General features: G+C 45.4%; 1 protein-coding gene across 1 annotated transcript in view; it reads left to right on the top strand.

Annotated features, from left to right (window-relative positions):
- Positions 1-530: 530 nt before the first annotated feature.
- Positions 531-21,978, top strand: part of DHX58 (DExH-box helicase 58) — a 73,014-nt gene continuing 51,566 nt past the window's right edge. The window contains exons 1-2 of the mRNA XM_069237675.1: positions 531-678; positions 4,477-4,656. Coding sequence (XP_069093776.1) covers positions 4,486-4,656 — 171 coding nt within the window. The 5' untranslated portion in view covers positions 531-678; positions 4,477-4,485. The remainder of the gene's footprint in view (positions 679-4,476; positions 4,657-21,978) is intronic.

Below are 21,978 nucleotides of genomic sequence, written 5' to 3'. Positions count from 1 at the left end.
ACCTTCATGTCTGTGATTGCTTTTTAATAACGGGATGTCTTTTAAAAAATAAAATGAAAAGTTGACATTTCATTTTTTAAGAGTAGTCCCGTGGACCACTGCCTGCTCTTAAAAAGTATTTTTGTCAACATTCACAAAGGGGAAGGGGATCCTTACCTTTTTGCGAATGGTTACCACCACCCTTGAGGTGTTGGAAACAAATAAATGTTTTGCAACCATAAGATGAACATCTTCCAACCATAATTCGGTCACAAAATATTCATGCATACCACAACGATTCGGTATTAGGAAGGGACGCCCTAAACATGCCCCTTGTAAATACCTAGTCGCTAAACACAAACTGCGATCCAGTCACATATTACTGAATCACAATTTGTGTTTTATACATATGAAAAAGCATTTTTGGTGGTCGCTAAGGATCCAAATCTCAAAAATGCTTTTGTACATATGCCTCTCCTAATTTATTGCCTTGTCATTGTAGAGGGACCGCTAGCTGCACGTCGCAAACCCCCTTTTCAGGGGCTACTTGGAAAAACCCTCTGCTTCTTAGAGTGGCAAGAAGGAAACAGACTCGAGAAAAAATCACAAGTGCATTTTAAAACCGGGAGAGACCTGCGTGCGCCTCAGAGTGCTGGGAGTCTCACAAGCAAAAGCGACGGCGGGCTGAAGAGGTGACAGGTAAGGTACACTCTTTATAAAGCGCTCATTTCAAGAGACACAGCGAATGGGACACTAATTCTGCAGACGAGCAACATGGGGCTGGCCCTGCTGAACTGTGTGTAAAGCGGGCACTTGGGGACCTTATCCCAAGCTGTCGCTGGCGGGAGTGTGGGAGAGGAGCGCTGTTTCGCCCTGTGAAACGCAGTTAATGGTTGACTATGAAAGTACAACGTGATCAGCTGGCGCTGCAGGCTCGTGTGAGGAGCTGTCACCGCTATTTACCTGACAGTACATCAGCATTTCAGTGGTAGTTACAAGCAGCTGCAGCCTGACCTATGAAGCCCCGGTGACTGGGGCAGTGAGTGTGGTAAAGCACTAGTGTGGATGGTGGGAAGTGTGCACTTGTGTGAAGGCGCTGACGGACAGGTTGAGAAGCCGGGAGTGTGAGGGGACGGCAGCAGTTGTGGCTCATAGAAGGACTCACCGGTGGGCAGTGTGAGCTGATAACACATAGATAGGTTCTTTAAACGTGAGGATTCTCTTCACGTGTGACCATGCTCTTTAAAACGCGAGGATGCTGTTTAGATCTGTCCATGCTCTTTAAAACGTGAGGATGCTGTTTAGATCTGTCCATGCTCTTTAAAACGCGAGGATGCTGTTTAGATCTGTCCATGCTCTTTAAAACGCGAGGATGCTGTTTAGATCTGTCCATGCTCTTTAAAACGCGAGGATGCTGTTTAGATCTGTCCATGCTCTTTAAAACGTGAGGATGCTGTTTAGATCTGTCCATGCTCTTTAAACGTGAGGATGCTGTTTAAACGTGTCCACACTCCTTAAATGTGAGGATGCTCCTTAAATGTGACCATGCTCTTTAAACGTGAGTATGCTGTTTAAATGTGAGGATGCTGTTTAAATGTGAGGATGCTCTTTAAACGTGTCCATGCTCTTTAAACGTGAGGATGCTTTTTAAATGTGACCATGCTCTTTAAACGTGAGTATGCTGTTTAAATGTGAGGATGCTGTTTAAACGTGAGGATGCTGTTTGAACGTGTCCATGTTCTTTAAACGTGAGGATGCTTTTTAAATGTGACCATGCTCTTTAAACGTGAGGATGCTTTTTAAATGTGACCATGCTCTTTAAACGTGAGTATGCTGTTTAAATGTGAGGATGCTGTTTAAACGTGAGGATGCTGTTTGAACGTGTCCATGCTCTTTAAACGTGAGGATGCTTTTTAAATGTGACCATGCTCCTTAAACGTGAGGATGCTCTTTAAACGTGAGGATGCTGTTTAAATGTGACCATGCTCTTTAAACGTGAGGATGCTTTTTAAATGTGAACATCCTCTTTAATTGTGAGGATGCCTTTTAAATGTGACCATGCTCTTTAAATTTGACGATGCTTTTTAAATGTGAGGATGTCTTTAAATTGAGGATGTTTTGGACCCTCAAGGTAACTTGCTCAGATGTAAAGATTTTTGGTATTATATGTTTGTTTGAATTTTTTGACCTTGTATTTATACATAAGTGAGCTCCGTTACAGTGTTATATTCCAGGTCTTGTAGATTTTATTCTTGACAATGAAATATGTCAGCAACAACACATGGGCAGTGTGAAAACTAAAGCTGGTACTTCTGGGCAGACACCGACGTTGTAACTGAGCCAGGGAATATGGAACCCTAAATCTAGGGCTCGGAAATAGTAATAATGACTGCAAAACAGGGCCAGAGAGGGACACAGAGGCGGTGCCTGCCACCTGTGCTGCAGAATGTCGAAGTTGCTGAGACGGTCTAGTCTTGATTCCACCTCATGCCTTTTGTATCTAGCACAAGACTCTTGACGCTTATTTTTCATCCCTGCTTTTCTCCTTTGATCCCTCTTATTCCACTTTTCTCTTATTCTCTTATTCCTTCCTTCCCCCTTTTTTGCCTTGCTTTCCTTTGTTCTCTGTCAAAAGTCCGATGAGGTTAAGTAAGTCTTGGTCCCCAAGAAAGAGCTTTGCTGACGGGACCCACCCAGTGTTTATTTAGTCAAATAATGAGGGTGGGGCCCAAAGCCAGAGCAGAACAGAGGCGGCACCCCATTAGAGCAGAGGAGCGTCGCCAATCCCCTCCCCCCCCTTGCCAGTGCAGCAAATGTGAAAAAAAAGGTAATTACATGAATTACCATTTTATTTTTCGCTGCTCCCAGCTTGAGCAGTGTTTGGGGGGTGGGGCATTGCTGCTGATTGGCAGCAGGGGAGTGGCTCTCACTCCCAGTTTACACTGTGCATGGCAGTTTTCCCGGCTGTCTAGAGACGGACAGCCTCACATGCAAAGTGTAAACCTCTCCACTCATCTGTCTGAGACAGCGGGGTGGTGAGCAGAAACCGGCCCCGTGTGCCTGCTGGATCGTTGAGGCAGCCCGCTCAGCCAGTGCTGGCGCTGCTCTCATGCTGCTCGTCTGTAGCATGAAAGCAGCGTTGGGATTTGGAGAGGGGAAGTGCCCTCGCGCTGACTGTACGAGGGGCAGGAGAGTGGGTAAGTACATGTTTCCTTCTTTGGCTCACTGACAGGCACTGTGAGAAACTCACATTGCCTTCAGCTTTAATTCCAGCGCTCTCAGTCACAGCCCGTTATAATAACGAGCCATGATTAAGAGCTTTGGAATTTGAGCCTAAAGGTATTGTGTTTTTTTGTTACCGTGTCTGCCACCAGACTATAGCTCGACGGGCTCAGAAGCCTTCATCCGGGCGCTATTATGATCTTACACCTGCTGATGAGGGCCATACCAGTTGTTAAAGGCCCTGAACCCCAGTTGGAGGCCCAGGCAGGGGCCTATAATGATGGCAGAATGTTCTAAATTAAAAAAGAAGAAACAGAAAGACAAATATTGGCATGTTGGAGCAGAAGGCTAATACCAGCCATTATAAGCTCAAAGATACTTTTAATTGAGCTCTCAACATTCCAATGTTTTAATATCAGGACATCCAGTTATCCTACACTCTTCACATAACAAACTCTCCTCCTGTTTCGTAATAATGAAGATCATGAAAAAGATACTCCCCTTCCCACTCTGCAAAACAGTGGTTCAGGCACCGATCTCATCTTGCTTAGACTGCTGCAATGTACTTTTTCTTGGTCTCCCAGGCTATTCCCTCTCCAGGTCTCAACATATATAGAATGCCACTGCACACCTTACTCTTGGCATAAAACTGAGGTCCCAAGTCTTAGGGCATCTGACAAATCTATGTCAGCTTCTACAGTATATTTAAGCCTTTTGTGATAATTATGTACATGCACACTTCCCGAGCTATGCCAATTCTTATTTCACCAATTATTTCTCTCCTAGACCTCTCTGCTCCAGTTCCAACAATCTCTTGCCCATTCCTCCTTTTACTAAAACTCAGATGGTCCAAGTCTTCTCATGGTCACTAGAAACGCCCTCCCTGCTGACCTTCGATCATCCTCCTCCGTCCCAAACTTCAGGGAATTACTAAAAACCCACCTCTGCTCCGCCAAAGTAAGCTTTCTGCTCACCGCCAGGGAAGCCTCTGAGCGCCTAACAAATTTCCAATTAATTAATCAATAAGAAGTGATCATCTTTATTGTAAGAAAAAAAAAACATTTGCAACTAGATTAAAAATTAAATGGTAAATGCCTTCTGAACTGTGGCCATATATGAATAAATACAACAATTAGGTAATGTAAATTGTTGATCATTTGGAATTATGCTGCCGTATAAGGGTGTCTGATCAGAGAATCCATTCTACTTCTTTATTTTGAAAAAAAATGACAATAATAAGGGCAATTCTGATACTTTTTTTGTAACCATTTTCAGTCTCTTGTAATGATGGATCTGTACGATTACCAATGGGAGGTGATCCAGCCGGCACTTGAGGGAAAAAACATCATCATTTGGCTCCCAACAGGTTCCGGGAAGACCAGAGCAGCGGTGTACGTGACCAAGCGGCACCTGCAGATGAAGCGCAATGCCAAGGTGGCAGTACTGGTGAACAAGGTATCTTATTTATGGTGCTATTGTGGGGCAGTGAACAGTCGGTGTAATTTACCACTTCAATAGACCAGTGTTAGCTCGTGGATTACGAAAGTGATGGGGTGGAAAATATTAGATGAGTGTAATGCGCAAGTGCACCCAATGAGAAAACAACTTGTGTGTGGGGGCAAATTGGTTCTCCCCTGCAAGAAAAAATTGAAAAAAGTAAATTTGAGTGATGGATTTCCAAGGGAGAGACAATGGGGAATTGCACTGCATAAGTGCCAAGGAAACATTAGAAGCAGGTCAAAACGTTGCCCCACCTCCAAGCGTAGCACACATACCCACACATGGAAATAGGCACCCCAAGTGTTTCCTACCTGTAGCTTTCACCTCAGGGTGCTTTACGGCATAGAATACTTCAACCATGTTTGCTCCATATATGATAGGAAAATAAATAGAGGAATCATGGCCACTGGAAACCTAAACTGCACATCCTTAAATGAAAATGAAAGCCAAATATGGCTTCCATTCCCTTATGCATGCAGCCCTTGCTCTGTCCTTTATGGCACATTTTAATTGAATCATTATGATATTACATAACATAATATAAAAGATCTACTGTATCTTCTCAGAATATCTCAGCTAGGTCATCTGCTTATCTCAACGAGAGGGTAGGCGAGAGCACATAATACACAAATAAACAAACACACATAACCACAATGCATCACAATAGATTGCGTAACTGTTAAATGTTTGCATAACATTAAATGAATTTCCCCTTATCGAGACATAAGATGGAAGGAAATGATACAACTGTGATAAGCATTTGAATTAGTTTATGAAATGAAACATTATATTTAATTTTCAATGCAATTTAAATTATTTCCTAAAAATCAACTGTCCTCGTACGTAAGTTCTAAAGTTAACTTCATTACGAGGGAAAAAAACCGAAACAAATAGCTGCTGGTTGTCTATGGAAAATAAACCAGATCAATTAATAATTTCCTTCTTTTGATTACCTTCGTTTTCTATTTTTAAATAGCGTCACAGTTTCTCAGGTTCCTCTCTCCGAGGCTATGTTGTATTTGTTGTTTAACAAATAAAGATTTAGAAACATAAATCTCAAAAAGGGGAAACCTAGTTGAGCATGAAATCTGCAAAACATGATTTTCCATCTCTAGGCTGTGATGGAATCAATGAGCGGTTGCTCTGCGGTCTTGCTAAATTTTCTGTAGATGTGTGTGCATCTTTTATGTGTGTCATACTTCTGAATGGGCAACCTTTAGGATTTTGTGGATGCTGAGGGCTGATATGACCCCCTACCCAACTGCACCCCAAGAACCCAGATTTGTTCTTTGCAGTGATTGAAGCCTTGCAGAATCAGTGCTGTGTGTGGACTCCATGGATGCATCTGTGGCACTGTGAATTTACTGCTCTTATTCTTCATTTCCACAGCACAAACATCTGGCTAAATTGTGGGCGGAGGCTTAAACAGCACTACTCCAAGTGTGTTGTGCAAGCGTTTCTGAACTCGGGGGACGCCAGGTTTAGAAATCATTATGGGTTTAAAAGCACCTGCAGTAGGCTGCCTTGGTGTGCAGAAGTTTTCAGGCAACACGACTCAGTCTCTCAATCTCTCATCTCTCCTACATGCCAGCTACCGGCAGAACCTCCTCTCAGAAAACAGCCTTACACCTCCTGTCACTCTTGAACATCACCCATCCTCACCCCCTCCAGCAACAAAAAAAGGACATTCTCACCAAAACGCGGCCATTTCCGGGGAGCCCCCTCACCCCATTCAGTCCATCAGAGAGCCCACTGATGGAAAATATGTTTTGCAGATTTTCTTGCTTAACTAGTTTTCACCTTTTTGAGATGTTTGTTTCTAAATCTTTATTTTGTTAAAAAATAAATACAGTATATATTCGGAGAAAAGTACCCGAGAAACTGTGACACTATTTAAAAATTGAAAATAAATCTAATTAAAAGAAGGAAATTAGTAATTGATCAGATTTCTTTTCTGCAGACAACAAGCCGCAATTTTTTGGGATAAAATTAGTTTTAGAATTTACTAACTTGGACTGTTGATTTTTAGGAAATAATATAAATCACATTGATATTTTTCCAGAAAATTAAACGTAAAGTTTTCGATAAGGCAGAATTCATTTAATGTTAATCAAACATTTAATAGAGTTATGCCGTTTATTGTGATGCAATGTGGTTATATGTATTTCTTTATTTGTGTATGATGTGCCCCCTCTCACCCCCTTACTGAGATAAGTATATGGCCTAGTGAGAAATTGTGATTCTGAGAACATACTCTTTACATTATGTTACGTAATATCGTAAGATTTCAAGTAAAATGTGCCATACTGGACAGCGCATGGGGTGCAGGCATAAGGGGTTGGAAGCTAGTATCTGCTTTTTTTCCAATTGCATATTGCTGTTGTCATTTTGTTTTTTTAGATATGTTTTTAAAGCACAAGGACAGACACTTCCATTGGCAGTGCTCCTTTAGAAGACACATTTCAATATGGCTTTCATGTAGGAATGTGCAGTTTAGGTTGTCAGTGCCCATGATTCCTCTATTTATTTTCTTATCTTATGTGGATCGAACTTGGTTGAAGCATTCTATGCAGTAAAGCACCTTGAGATGAACGTTACAGGTAGGAAACACTTGTGGTACATATTTTCATGTATGGGTATATGTGCTTGGCTTGGGAGTGGTGAGACATTTGACTTGCTTCTAATGTATTCTAGACACTTGTGCAGTAATATGTCCCATTTGGATCTCCTCTATTTTCAAAAATTTGTTCCGAACATAGGCTATAAAATCCATTGCTTGAATTAATTTTTTTCAAAATGTTCTTGCAGAAGAGAGCACACACACTGTTTTCAGTTCGAGCTTGTTTGGTGTGCTCGCCCATTTCACTCATCTAATTATTTCCTGCCCCACCACTTTCACAATCCACCAGCCGCCACTGCAAGAATTTAGGGCCAGATGTAGAAAACTGTTTGCGAGTCGCAAACGGTGAAAATCGCCGTTTGTGAGTCGCAAACATGTGTTTGCTATGCAGAAATGCATTTTGTAAGTCGGAACCGACTCGCAAAATGCATTTCCGACTCGCAAATAGGAAGGGGTGTTCCCTTCCTATTTGCGAGTCACAGTGGTATGCAATTCCATTTGCGACCGCGTACGCAGTCGCAAATGGAGTCGCAGTTACCATCCACTTGAAATGGATGGTAACCCACTCGCAAACGGGAAGGGGTCCCCATGGGACTCCTTCAACTTTGTGACTGGACCCAAAATTATTTTTTCAGGGCAGGCAGTGGTCCAAGGGACCACTACCTGCCCTGAACAAATCCGAAACTAAAGGTTTCGGGGTTTTTTTCTAAGTGCAGCTCGTTTTCCTTTAAGGAAAACGGGCTACACTTGGAAAAAAAAAACTGCTTTATTTAAAAGCAGTCACAGACATGGAGGTCCCAGCAGGCCTCCATCCCCGTGAGTGCCCAGAGTCGCTATGGGGGGACAAATTGCGACCCACCTCATTAATATTAATGAGGTGGGTCTTTGCGACCCCATAGCGACTCGCAGAAGGTCTCTGAGACACCTTTCTGCATAGCAAATTGCGACTTGCAATTTGCGAGTCGCTCAGACTCGCAAATTGCAAGTCGCAATTTGCAACGTACCTACATCTGGCCCTTAGTCTATTCTGAAGCAGGCAGAGGTCACTAACTCCATACTCATTCAAATCAAATCATTAACATTTATAAAGCGCGCGAGCCGTGCGGGTCTCAAGGCGCTAGGGGAAAGAGGGGGTTACCGCTGCTCGAAAAGCCAGGTTTTTAGGAGTCTCCGGAAAGTGGAGTGGTCCTGGGTGGTCCTGAGGCTGGTGGGGAGGGAGTTCCAGGTCTTGGCCGCCAGGAAGGAGAAAGATCTCCCACCCGCCGTGGAGCGGCGGATGCGAGGGACGGAAGCGAGTGCGAGGCCAGAGGAACGGAGGAGGCGGGTGGGGACGTAGAAGCTGAGGCGTCGGTTGAGGTATTCCGGTCCCTTGTCGTGGAGGGCTTTGTGTGCGTGGGTGAGAAGTCGAAAGGTGATCCTTTTGCTGACTGGGAGCCAATGCAGGTGTCTCAGGTGTGCGGAGATGTGGCTGTTGCGGGGTACGTCGAGGATGAGGTGGGCCGAGGCGTTTTGAATGCGTTGCAGGTGATTTTGGAGTTTGGCGGTGGTCCCAGCGTAGAGGGTGTTGCCGTAGTCCAGGCGGCTCGTGACGAGGGCGTGGGTCACGGTTTTTCTAGTGTCGGCGGGGATCCAGCGGAAGATCTTGCGGAGCATGCAGAGGGTGAGGAAGTAGGCGGAGGACACGGCGTTGACTTGCTTGGTCATGGTGAGAAGAGGGTCCAAGATGAAGCCGAGGTTGCGGGCGTGGTCTGAGGGGGCCGGTGGGGTGCCGAGGGCCACCAGGAGTCATCCCAGGCGGACGGGGTGTTGCCGAGGATGAGGACTTCCGTTTTTTCAGAGTTCAGCTTTAGGCGGCTGAGCCTCATCCAATCTGCGACGTCCTTCATACCATCTTGTAGGTTGGTCTTGGCGCTGGCGGGGTCCTTGGTGAGGGAGAGTATAAGTTGGGTGTCGTCGGCGTAGGAGGTGATGATGATGTCGTGCTTGTGTACGATGTTGGCGAGGGGGCTCATGTAGACATTGAAGAGTGTCGGGCTGAGCGATGAGCCTTGAGGTACACCGCAGATGATCTCGGTGTGTTCTGAGCGAAACGGAGGGAGGTAAACTCTTTGGGAGCGGTTTGAGAGGAAGGAGGCGATCCAATCCAGGGCCTGGCCTTGGATCCCGGTGGAGCGGAGGCGGGTGATTAGGGTGCGGTAACAGACGGTGTCGAAGGCAGCCGAAAGGTCGAGGAGAATGAGGGCGACTGTTTCACCGTTGTCCATCAGTGTTCTGATGTCGTCTGTGACTGAGATGAGGGCGGTTTCCGTGCTGTGGTTGGTTCGGAATCCGGTTTGTGAAGGGTCCAGCAGGTTGTTGTTTTCCAGGAAGGTGGTCAGCTGTTTGTTGACGGTCTTCTCTATTACCTTGGCTGGGAAAGGCAGGAGAGAGATGGGGCAGAAGTTTTTCAGGTCGCTCGGGTCAGCCGTAGGTTTCTTTAGTAGGGCGTTGACTTCGGCGTGTTTCCAGCATTCGGGGAAGGTAGCAGAAGAAAAAGAAGAGTTGATGACGGCCTGGAGGTGTGGGGCGATGATGTCGTCGGCTTTGTTAAAGATGAAGTGAGGGCAGGGGTCCGAAGGGGCGCCGGAGTGGATAGAGTTCATGGTGGATTTGGTTTCTTCAGTGTTGATGTGGGTCCAGTTGTTGAGGGTGATGGCCGGGGGTGCGGGTTCGGTGGTGTTTGGTTGGGTCTGGTGCCCGAAGCTGTCGTGGAGGTCGCAGATCTTGCGATGGAAGAAGGTGGCGAGGGATTCGCACAAATCCTGTGAGGCCGTGACGGCGTTGGCGTTGGGGTTGGAGAACTCCTTGACGATGCTGAAGAGTTCTCTGCTGTTGTGGCTGTTTTTGTCCAGTCTGTCGGTGAAAAAGTTCCTTTTAGCAGCGCGGATCAGGTGGTGGTGTTCACGGGTAGCGTTCTTGAGGGCGGTCATGTTGTCAGCGGTGTGGTCCTTGCGCCAGGCCTTCTCGAGGGCGCGACAAGTTTTCTTTGATTCTTTGAGGGTGTCAGAGAACCAGAGAGGTTTTTTGGTGTTGGTCTGTCGATGCGTGCGTTTGAGGGGAGCAAGGTTGTCTGCGCAGTTGGAGATCCAGTTTGTGAGGCTGAGGGCTGCGTCGGTGGTGAGGGTGGGTTGGTTGGCGGCGAGTGCGGAGAAGAGTTGCTCTTCGGGGATCTTGTTCCACTGTTGACGAGGGATGGGTTGAGTGCGGAGGTGGCGGGTCTCGCGTCGTAATGTGAAGTGGACACCGCTGTGGTCGGTCCAGTGTAGAGCGGAGGTGTGGCTGAAGAAGATGTGTTTGCTGGCGGAGAAGATAGGGTCAAGCGTGTGTCCGGCGATGTGGGTGGCGGTGTTCACCAGTTGCTTGAGGCCGAGGTTGGCGAGGTTGTCGAGCAGGGCGGTGGTGTTGGGGTCGTTGTTCTGTTCCAGATGGAAGTTGAGGTCGCCTAGGAGGATGTAGTCCGGCGAGGCGAGGGCGTGCGGGGAGATTCCAATATTCAATGTCTCAACCAGCCCCGCCCTCGGCCCTTTTGTTTAATGCAGCCTTGTAATCCTGCCCTGTGCCATTGTTGTTAATGCCAGAAGGTAAATCTCATAGCTAACAATAAAATCCACCGCACCCGCCACTGTGACATCCTTGCTCTAGCTTATGATTCATGGGAAATGTCACACGGCCAGTGGCAGTGAATGCACAGGAGGCCATCCCTCCAACCAATCCCCCTTCTCCTACATCCCAAAGACCACACTTTGCCTCCAGTTGCTTGTGTTCCGTTTCAACCTCTTGTTAGTCTCCCAGGGGTGTAGGACGAAGCCCCTCACGCTCATTAACACCAGCCATCCCAGGATTCTTGATACACTTTGCTGCCCAAGGTAAACTCAGTAGGCAGAGCAGGTAAGGCCAGACCCTCGTGCTTGTGCTGAACTGTTTTATTCATGCGTACGAGTATCTGGCCCTTGGTGGCTCGCATACACAGCTTATCCACCAAATCTGAAGTTCTCCCGCAAGAAGTCATGGCCCTTCAAAATGACGTGAGCCTCGGAGCACCAGCCAAACCACCTCACCACCTTTCAGCTGTTTGTTGCTGCTTCATGTAATTACTCCACAATCTCTTTCCGCCTCCCCCCAAGCATTCTGTCCATGTGACAGAAGACCCTGGTCCTAGCTACTTTGGTTCATTCTTCATCTTCTGAGCTCTGCTATCATCTATAGTCTGTAGCAAAGTGCCACAGTGATGAAATGTCATGCTTGTGGAGATTAGAGTTCGTAGTCAGTGTGCTGCAGTCGTGTGTTTCCTGTCTGTTCCCACTTCTGCTAAAGAAGGTCAGAGTTTAACTGACTTCTCATTTTTTGTTGTGACTTCTCCTACTTTCCTGGACCATTACTCCCCTAATTGGCAATTTACTGATGGGCTTTAATCCCAGTACTGTGTAGAGACCTTGAAACGAGTACTTGTTTATTAAGAATAATTTTATTGTGAAGACACTGACATGCTTATGATAGCGCTCCATATTGCAAACACAGGAGATGTAAACCCCATTTCCTCAGGCGTTTTACGCAGAGGAAAAAGAGGTGCACTTCAGTTTTGTTTACCAGTGAAACACTTGCTGTTCTATGTTTGTGAAAAAGCAATTTCTCTCTGCCACCTCTCTTTGTTTTCTTAGGTTACCCATTCTCCTTTTTACCTATGTTTTAGGGTCGGCTCCTGCTGTTTAAACAGACAGCGGATTCTGAGCACTATAGGATTAGGAAGGCTGATGACAAGGTGATTAAGAAGGCTAGTATGTCGACCCTCTGGTGTACAGCACCATGCCAAAGAACACTAGATCAGACCTAGCATCCACATTATAAGTGCAGGCAGTCAGATATTCTGTCTAGAATTTGCCTTTCTTTAATCATTGCTAATGTAGGGCAGCAAAAATGAAGCACAACATTATTCTTCCGGAATATTTCCAATGAAACATCCTCCTACAGAAACACTGTGGACAACATATTGATTACCAAAATACTGTGATGGCAATTATACATAGGTTAGTAACTCCACTTCTATGTACATTGCCTTGAAGGTACGGAGAGTTAAAACAGTAAATCAATACTTACCTTCATTATTTATGTACCTTCATCATATTTTGGTTTTCAATATTTAGGCCACAGTATTTGCCACAGTATATTTGTGGAGAAATGTTTATTTTCTCCATGCCACCAGCACAACCCAAAATAATTGGAAACTCTTAATATCTGGGGATGAGGTTGGGCTGCAAGCAGCTTATGTAGAACTTTATCACTAAGATGGTACATTCAGAATAAGATTCACATCCATAGACAGTATTATCCTATGGACAGTGATCCCAAGTCTCCAACAGTCTCTGGAAAGCTTTGGGCAATGTTACAAATTGATTAAAGATACTATACTATGTTTTTGCCTTTTCACTACTTTTTTCAGCTGGCCTGAGTTCAAATAAAGGGAGTTCAGTGAGTTTGAGGCAAGTTGGGTGACATTTTGCAAAGCGTCTACACAACTCCATTCACCACAAAAAAGTGAAATAGGATTCACAGACCACAAGAATAATCATTTCAGGTTGGCACAGAAACCGGTTCCAAAGTCACCCATGCAGTATCTAATCAGTACGTCCACTGGACAGCTGGTAGCTGTGACTCCGGATGCATTTCTTGAGGACCAGTTATACCTCAAAAAGATGATAATTCATTGGGGGAACGACTGGTGCTGAAAGGGACTGAGAATCCAAAGTAGGCTTCTGAAGGAGTATTAGGCTCTACAAGCTGATATTCCTTTAAAGTTTGGCCATGGGCAGACATTTTCAATGATGGGAGCACCCATGCGACCACTGCTCTAGGTTTAAGTCCCTTCCACTCATTTCAACCACATCATCTATGAAACCTCATGTCCTAGACACAAGGATCAAACTGTTCCAGAATCAGATTTGGCTGCCCCGGATAATGGGCTGTACAACAAGAACCTAAAGTAAAGGGAAAATACCACATGCCTTCTTCAGGCTTGGAGAGGATTACTCTGAGTCTGATCTCCCACTTTTCCTTCAGGCCACATATCCGCCCAAAGTAATTATTTTCCTTCTCCACTTCTTTACCATGTATCCTTTTCTATGTAAAGTCTTGGAGAAGGTTGACTTTAACCCGTTCATCCAATTCCTGGACCAATATTGTCTTCTGTCGCTTCTACAACCTGAATTTCACTGTGTGCATTCTACAGAAACTGCACTCCTCTGGTCATTTACCTCACTTCTGCTCTCCATGCCAACAGTGTTGTCTCCTCATTTTCCCAGCACTCTGTTGCTTTTGACTTAGCGGATCACTCTGGATTTCTTTGTGTTCTCCGCTATCTTGGCCTTTCTGAGTCTGCAGTATCTTTGCTCTCATCTTACCTGTTTGTACGCTCCAGCATCCTTATCCTTTCTATCTCTGCTGTGGGTCCACACGGCTCTGTCCTTGGCCCTGTTTTGTTACCTATTTACACTGTCTTGCGTCTCCTCATTTGGACTACCACTTCAACCCCAGTGGCTCACAGATTTATATCTGTTTTCCCTCCTCTCGCTCTTTCTTCCCTCCATCTCAGTCCCACTAAAGTTGAGATTCTTTTTTGTTCTCTTAACCCCATCTATTCCCTTCCTGCTTCTCACTCTTGCCTGTTCCCTACTGCCCTTCATCTTCATGTGCTGGTCTTCTCTTTCCTGCTGCTCTCAGATCCCATCTGCTCCCTGTACCTATCGCTTCTAGCTGTACAATCTTCATATAATCCACTTCCTCCTCACTTTACATGCAGGTAAAATTCTCTTCTCAACCCCTTCATTTTAATGGTTATTCTACTGCTCCTCTTGCGTTGTTTAATTTAGTGTGTTCCCTTTTGCTCCCACGCCATCTATCAGTACCACTTCTGTCAGACGTCTTTTTCTATCCACCACTCTCTTAAGTGATTAACCCTTCCTTAGCTTCTCTCTGCCAGCTTCCAAAGTTTCTTACCCTCAGTAAGAGTCGGCTCAATATATTGTGTAATTTGTTACTGCCCATATTGCACTTAGATTTGAGCACCACACCCTGCATTTTAACAATGGTAATTTTTGGCAGGTCACGTCTGCCGAAATTTACCAAGGACAACATCACAAGTAAGTAAAGGGGCAGGTGGATTTTGGTGCAGTATGCACCTAAATTCCCATGTCATTCCCCATTTTGAGGGCAGTAATGGTAATTGGTGCTATTTATCCTACCCAATAAACTCCGAACTCAGCGTGTTGAAATATAAATGGTGCAATATGTAATGCACCAAATTCCAGACCGACTATAATCAGGGCCTCTATATCCTCTCTCGTTTTCTAAATATTGTTTTTAAATATACTTCCATTGTGGCTTGTCCATAGTACTAACCTCTGCTTAACTTACAGTTTTTGCTTGTGCCCAGTGCTTAGTTTACACAAGTGAATGCCAGATGAGACAGCCAGCATTTATTTATGAGAACCAAGATATTTTCTGATAACTGCAAACAACACAGTAGTTAATAATGTATGTTCGTTTTATAAAGAATTGACTGCCTCAACGAGGAAGCCCATACAGCGGCTGTCTCATAGAACATGTCACCAGTGTACTTTTCTGTGGTATACATCGACTTCCTTGATCCGTGTGGCGCTGGTCTGTCCACATCTGCCTCCAACTGACTGGTCGTGATCCAGCTGGCTGGTTCAGTTATTTTGCCCACGTATGACCAATGCTCTTGGGATCAGCCAAAAACGCCAAGTCAATCATATACAGACCTGTGGCAGTGTCAGCGCCACCTTTGCCACTTGTTGAAGCAGGACGGAAGTCACATAAATCTGCATGCACCACATCCTGAGATGATGTAGACTCTATAAACTATGACCTACACATATAAGAGGACTACGTGCAAGGGATGTGGCAGGCTTCAGATTCATGTTATCAGGCTAATGGGAACACCATCCGGAGGATCAATGTGCCTGCCCGCTTCATTCTCCTGTCTAGGACAGGCTTGTACTCTGCCCCAGCATACTGGTGCCAAGTGTTTATGTCACTATGTCTTGCAGAGCAGGTGATGTCCTTCCTGTCACTACCTTTCCCAAAGTCATGCCTCTGGACCCAGGAATTCACTCAGAGAGTGTGTGTGAGAGAGCGCAAGACAAATCTCAGGGGACTTTAAGTGGAAAAAGAGGATTGTGGCTAGTGCATTGGGCACACACAGCCCAGAGCCCCACTGTGGATGCAACATTTGCAGTTCCTGTTAAAGAATTAAGCAGAGGACACAAATATTAGGTCAGAGCCCCCATGTAGTCTGCGAGTGGTTACCCACAGTCAGGAGCAATGGGGTGTTCTTTGTCCTTAGCCTGAATCCATGTTCTCCTTCCCCAATGTCATATGCTTTGTCATCGTCTTTCCTCTTTGAGATGCTGTAGGGGGTTAGAGAGTAGTTCTTAGTAGCTGCTTTAGATGCATTGTTTCTCCAACTTCGACCCTGCATGATGTTGTTCTAGATCAAGGGGGAATAGATGGAAAAGCCCAGCTACCTTTTTTTTTTTTACACTTCTTAGTGTGCATTCTAATGGTGTTCTGGCAGTGGGTGTGCCAAGATCCACCAAAGAAGGCGAGCTCACCTGCAAGATTAGCCGGGGTGTTGGTTGTGATGGTTTTGTAAATGATGCAGATGGTTTTAAAGATGATGGTAGTGGCAAGTAGAGCCAATGGAGTGTCATCAGGACGGGAATAATGAGATCATGTTTCTTCAGGCCCTGGATATGCTGCAGCATACAGGATGCCCTTAGGGGGTGCCACTGTAGAGTCTGGGAGGCCATGAAATGGGGCATTGCCACCATCTAGATGCAAGAGCACTAGAGCTCGAACAGCAGTATTGTAGTCTCCTGGTGATCGCACTGGTATCCTGGCAGTGGATGGTGCCAGACATGTTAGCTTCCTATAATACCTAGAGCCCCTGCAATTACTTATTTAATAATTCTATTTTTACAAATTAAGTACTGCTGTTGTAGTTGGATGGCAGGGGCTTCACACTAGAGTCTGAAGCTGCTCAGTAAGTAAGTTCTTAATTTTATGTTATGCCATTTGGTTATAGAAAAAGCCCAATAGGGCTCCTTCCTCACTCTAGGTATGATCATCCACTGGGCTTCGCCCAGCACACATACATTCCATGCCTCATCACATTCTCACAGAATCACACTCAACATTCAACAGCATACCTGTGGAAGTAGAGTCGAGGGAAATGAAGGCTTCAGTTGTGGAAAGTTGGGAATAAATAGTAGATGTATTCACCGACAAAAACTCCAGCCGCAGGGGTAAACAACTCCCTGCTATTCATCCATCCAACATTTCAAATGGTAACATTCTCAGATAGAACTAAGGGAGAATAATACAATACCGGGTAAAATAGAAGAGGGGAAAAAGGAACATACCCTCATGGAGACTTTAACAAAGATAAAATAGTATGAGAGATACCACACTACCTATGCAGCCCATGTACACAGACACAATACTTCACAATTTCATCCATTTGCTTTACACGCAGGACAGACAGATATGCCACCTCACTACAACTGCTCCTTGCCCTTCTTATGCCTAGTCATGTTTTCATTCTTTCTAACTATTAGCTGCTTAACACTGGATCGCTTTACCTCTTCTTATTCAATCTACTCCCACTCTTTGTCCCTTTCATCACATTCTAGAGGAACATCTTGTGTTCTCCTACTTGCTATTAGTCATCGAACTGTCTACCTACTTAATATTGGAGCCTTTGCTTATCTCGTGCTCAATGCTTTGGCACAACAGCTATGCATGTGCAATAACATTAAAATAACATTTGGAAGTGAGGCAAGTGTGAATCGCAGTATAATGTCCTGCTCCCTGTGCCACAGTCTCTTTTGTAATAAGAATGCAGTAGCTTCTCTCGTTGATTGTAAGTTTCAGATGTTGAGTCATTTACCACACCCAATAAATACCCTAACACTGGGATAACGATTGTATTTATGAATTGCAGGTTTGATGGAACAAGGTGAGGTGTTCACCAGAGTTGGTAAAAGCAGTTTATTAAATATAAAGTATTTACCAAGCCTGGTAAATACCTCCTATTTCGAGTTTTCTACTTGAAAATGACACACAGCACGCAGAACTCTGCATGTTTTGCCTTTTTACACGTATTTTACCTCGATATATTTTGGCAAGTTTTACTTGCCATCATCTATCCGAGGAAAGCTGCAAGGGTGTAAAAATGATCACACGATTCACACACAGATCTGAACTTTGCCCTAAAATTGTAATAGGGTCAGGGATAGTAAGCAGTGCATAAATGCAATTACAAAATACCACAACACAGTACACTGAGGAGTGCCAAGGTGTGGTAAGTAGCACTACATTTTCTGACGGCATTGGGGCTGTTTGAATTACATAGATTGATGCTTGTGTGATCCAAGACTGGCATCTTGTGGCCATACATGGGAAATGTGTCATAACTGCACTGAACAGAATTCTAGGGTTAACTCAAACTCCCTGTCCTTTGAGGATAGGGTTCCAAAGAAGGAGTCCAGATAAATTCTCATATTCGAGATATGCTCTTAGAAGACTGATTTTTCTCAGCAGTTGACAGCTGAAATGCAAAGGCTTCGCTTGGCTTGCATGTTTTTTACAGGCCATTCAAAGTCAATTAATATGCACCATTATGTGCTAGAAAGTTTAATGTAAATATTCTTTGTAGCATTGAGACTGCTGCCTTAATTTGCGCTTGAAAGCTTCAGAGTGGGTTCCGCTCGGCAGAGAGCAGACGCAAGCATGGTCAAAACTGTCTCATCGTGAGTATTCCTTTAGTTACTTCTATAGCGTGGACCAGGGCCCGTGGATGACGAAGTGCTTCATCAACGATTGGTGGCCTGTAATATTGATGGTAGAAGCCAGCAAAGCCTCCAGGTCCAGGCTCACTCCAGCCCCATTGGTGGGCTTGTGACGAAGCCATGTAGATTCCTGACAATTCATGTCTGCAGCAGATCATAGCAGTTGGGGTCACTGTCCAGATGTATAGGCCCCCAGCAGGCATGTGTGACTCCATAGCAGTAACAGGTGCTGACCTAACTTGGTGAACCTTGTAGCGAAAGCTACGATTCCCTTGCTAGGTGGGCGGGAGATGACAAGGCCCTCGAGGACCGGGGTGTGGATAGAGGGGCTCTAAACCACTATTGGCATGAAGAAATCATAGCAAGCCTTGGGATCTCTCACATGAGATTTTATCAGCATAGATGCCAAGTTCTCCGCATGCATATGTGTGCTAATTCTATATTTGCAGTGTGTGTATGCGTGATTTTTGTAGGAGTCATCTGTGACATTTGTAGTGACACTTTACCGTAAGTGGTGCAATCATTGTATTGCATGGATTTTTTTTAGAGCATTCAATGGCGTTGTTTTGGATTCATATGGAAAACATCAAAAATACATGTCCCAGAATGCAAAGGAAAAAGTAATAGCTGGATGAACTGTTCACTCCTGATATGGGTCAACTGTGCTGTCTGGAGTTGTGCTATATCAGAACCAAGCCTACTGTTTTCTTACTTAGACACATATGTTTCAAGCAAACCTACTTCCTTGTACTTTTTTTAAAAAAACATGTACAACCACGAGGCCTCAACTTGCTCCATGAGATGAGTGAATCGTTCATCCAGTCACGTTTTCCACACCTTCTCCTTAGAAATGCAGAACTGCTAATGCTAGAATGCAAAGTAAGAAAAAAAGACGTAAGGCCTCATTTAGATGTGGGCAGTAACAGGTCATATACCAAAAACTGGTGGCCGTCCTGTTCGCCCAACTCTCGTTTCACTTATTGACTGACGTTGGCAGAGATGGTGTCAGAGGGCTGTCCTTTCGGGAGGAGCCCTATCCATGACTTATCGGCTGTCGTGTTCTCGCCAGGCTATGGCAATCCCAGACACGAAAGCCCTTACATTTTCCCCACACACAGGATGACAACACCCTGTGCATGTGGGGCATTGATTAAGGCACCTCCAAAGGTGGACCCCTGCTTTGGGGGTCTATCTTCGGAAATTGTGAAAGTGCCAACAGGTCTGTTACACTGTCATGGCATGGGAGACCTGCCAGAACTCTTTTGTCCTCCGAAGCGGCTCCTGACATGGAGGTAGGTGCCACTTCAGAGGGAAAAAAGCCAACAGCTCTTCAGTAAATATTGTGAGCCGGCAATGGTGGTGGAGGTAGTTACATTCGCCACTGCATCCATTTTGCTCTGTAGTGTACTTTCTCGTGGCAAAGAGGGCTCAATTCATATATGGACTGATTTCTACTTATGTTTGTAAACGTTGAAATCCACTGAAAACCTATTTTATTACTCTAGCATATTAAATGTGCACATTCACACACAATCCTGGAGTCCTGTTATACTGCATTGATACGTTAGTTAACTTGTTAATCCTTTTAAAAGAACATCGTCATGTATTCAAAGATGTGGTTTAATACTCACTTTATAACTTTCAAGCCCAAAGTATCTAAATATTTTGAGAAATATACACTAGGGTGTTTAGAGGAAAATAAACATTCTCAAAGTTTTCATTAGCTTTTTGCCTAAACTATGGTGCTGTCAGCGTGAACATTTCTATTTGAACTCTCACTTTCAAAACACCATTCATAACATTCTTGAGTAAAACAATGACAACTTTAAGCACTGTTTGCAAGCTAAACTAACTACAGCCCTCTTAATAGCGAGTTTTAAGATTAGACCTTTAGCTATAACTTGATCTTTGAGTCTCTGTCTTTCTGACAAAACTTCCAATGTTGATTACTAAAACACGAGAAGAGATAAATTGCAGGAAGAGCAGCCTAGGAACAGTACTCCCCAGGAGCACAGAGACCTCTAGTAGAGAAGTTGGTTCCAGCACACCTCAAGCTGACTCAAATCTTGAAAACAATTGTGACAAAACCACTGCTCTCCGGGGATGTGGGAATGTTATGTTATGCTAACAGTGTTTTTATAGCAGAGTAATCACCTTTGAGGGTATCCAGGTGCTCTGTAGTGGGTGTGTGAGACCACCTCTGGAGGCTTTACTCAAAAAGCCAGGTCTTCAGCTTCTTGTGAAAAGAAAAGAAAAGAGGAGGAGTCTCTGACGTGTTGCGGAAAGTGGTTCCATGCTTTAGGAGTCAGGTCACTGGTGTAACAGAGGCCCCGGCAGCCGCTGCAGTGGAAGGTTGGGGGGAAGGCTTACCCACGCTGGAGGGGGCTCCCTCAAGCCCTACTGATGAGTGTGGGGAGCCCCTTCAGCATATCTTGTAGGAGGGGCCCTCACATTTTGTTATGCCACTGAGCCAGGTATGAGAAGGGGAGTCCCTCTGCTCTGCTTTAGTGTGTGCACGGGGTGTGATAAAGCAGAGGTGTCTGGAAGGTTGGTAGAAGGGAATGCTTCTTTTCAGATAGGCCAGTGGAGTGCTTTGTAGGTGTGTGTGAGGAGTTTGAATTGTGCACACTTGTGTAGCAGAAGCCAGTGTAGGCCTTGAAAAATCATAAAAATGTTACTAGACCTGCCGGTCGACTAACTTGATTAATCTACTTGACTTTGAAACTGGTTTCAAATTGTGTGATCCTATGCAAATGTTTTATTTTACAGTGCCACCTTTTTCTTCATTCTCACATATGAGTGCACCTTCAAATATGTGAGTACAGCATTTCTGCTGGACAAAAACTTGTTGTTTGATCTAATAGACTAAGGCCCTCATTCCAACCGCGGCGGTCAATGACCGCCGGGTTGGTGGACCGCGGGAGCACCGCCGACAAGCCGGCGGTGCTCCAATGGGCATTCCGACCGTGGCGGTAAAGCCGCGGTCGGACCGGCAACACTGGCGGTCTCCCGCCAGTGTACCGCCGCCCATTGGAATCCTCCAAGGCGGCGCAGCTAGCTGCGCCGCCGAGAGGATTCCGACCCCCCCCTACCGCCATCCAGTTCCCGGCGGTTCTCCCGCCGGGAACCGGATGGCGGTAGGGGGGGGTCGCGGGGCCCCTGGGGGCCCCTGCAGTGCCCATGCCAATGGCATGGGCACTGCAGGTGCCCCCGTAAGAGGGCCCCGCTAGTATTTCACTGTCTGCATAGCAGACAGTGAAATACCCGACGGGTGCCGTAGCACCCGTCGCACCTTCCCACTCCGCCGGCTCGATTACGAGCCGGCTTCATGGTGGTAAGGTCGTTTTCCCCTGGGCTGGCGGGCGGCCTTTCGGCGGCCGCCCGTCAGCCCAGGGGAAAAGTCAAAATACCCGCCGCGGTCTTGCGACCGCGGTACGGTATTTTGACGGCGGGACTTTGGCGGGCGGCCTCCGCCGCCCGCCAAGGTCCGAATGAGGGCCTAAATGTTTTTTCCATGTTTAATAAGATTCCATCCCACAAACAGAGAGTACACATGATCTCTGACTTTACTAATAGCATTGCCATCAGGGCAGGGGCAGGAGTGTCTCTCAGTTCATGTTTAAATACTCACTTTTAATCAATATATTACTAACACATCATGTGGTAGCACACTGTCATTTATAAACAGTAAATTTCCAATTGAAATAGCCGAAAACGATCACACTAACTTGCAGCATTACTGATACAACTGTA

This window comes from Pleurodeles waltl, chromosome 6 (assembly GCF_031143425.1).
Source record: "Pleurodeles waltl isolate 20211129_DDA chromosome 6, aPleWal1.hap1.20221129, whole genome shotgun sequence".
NCBI lineage: Eukaryota > Metazoa > Chordata > Amphibia > Caudata > Salamandridae > Pleurodeles > Pleurodeles waltl.
This window is presented reverse-complemented; position numbering and strand designations above follow the sequence as displayed.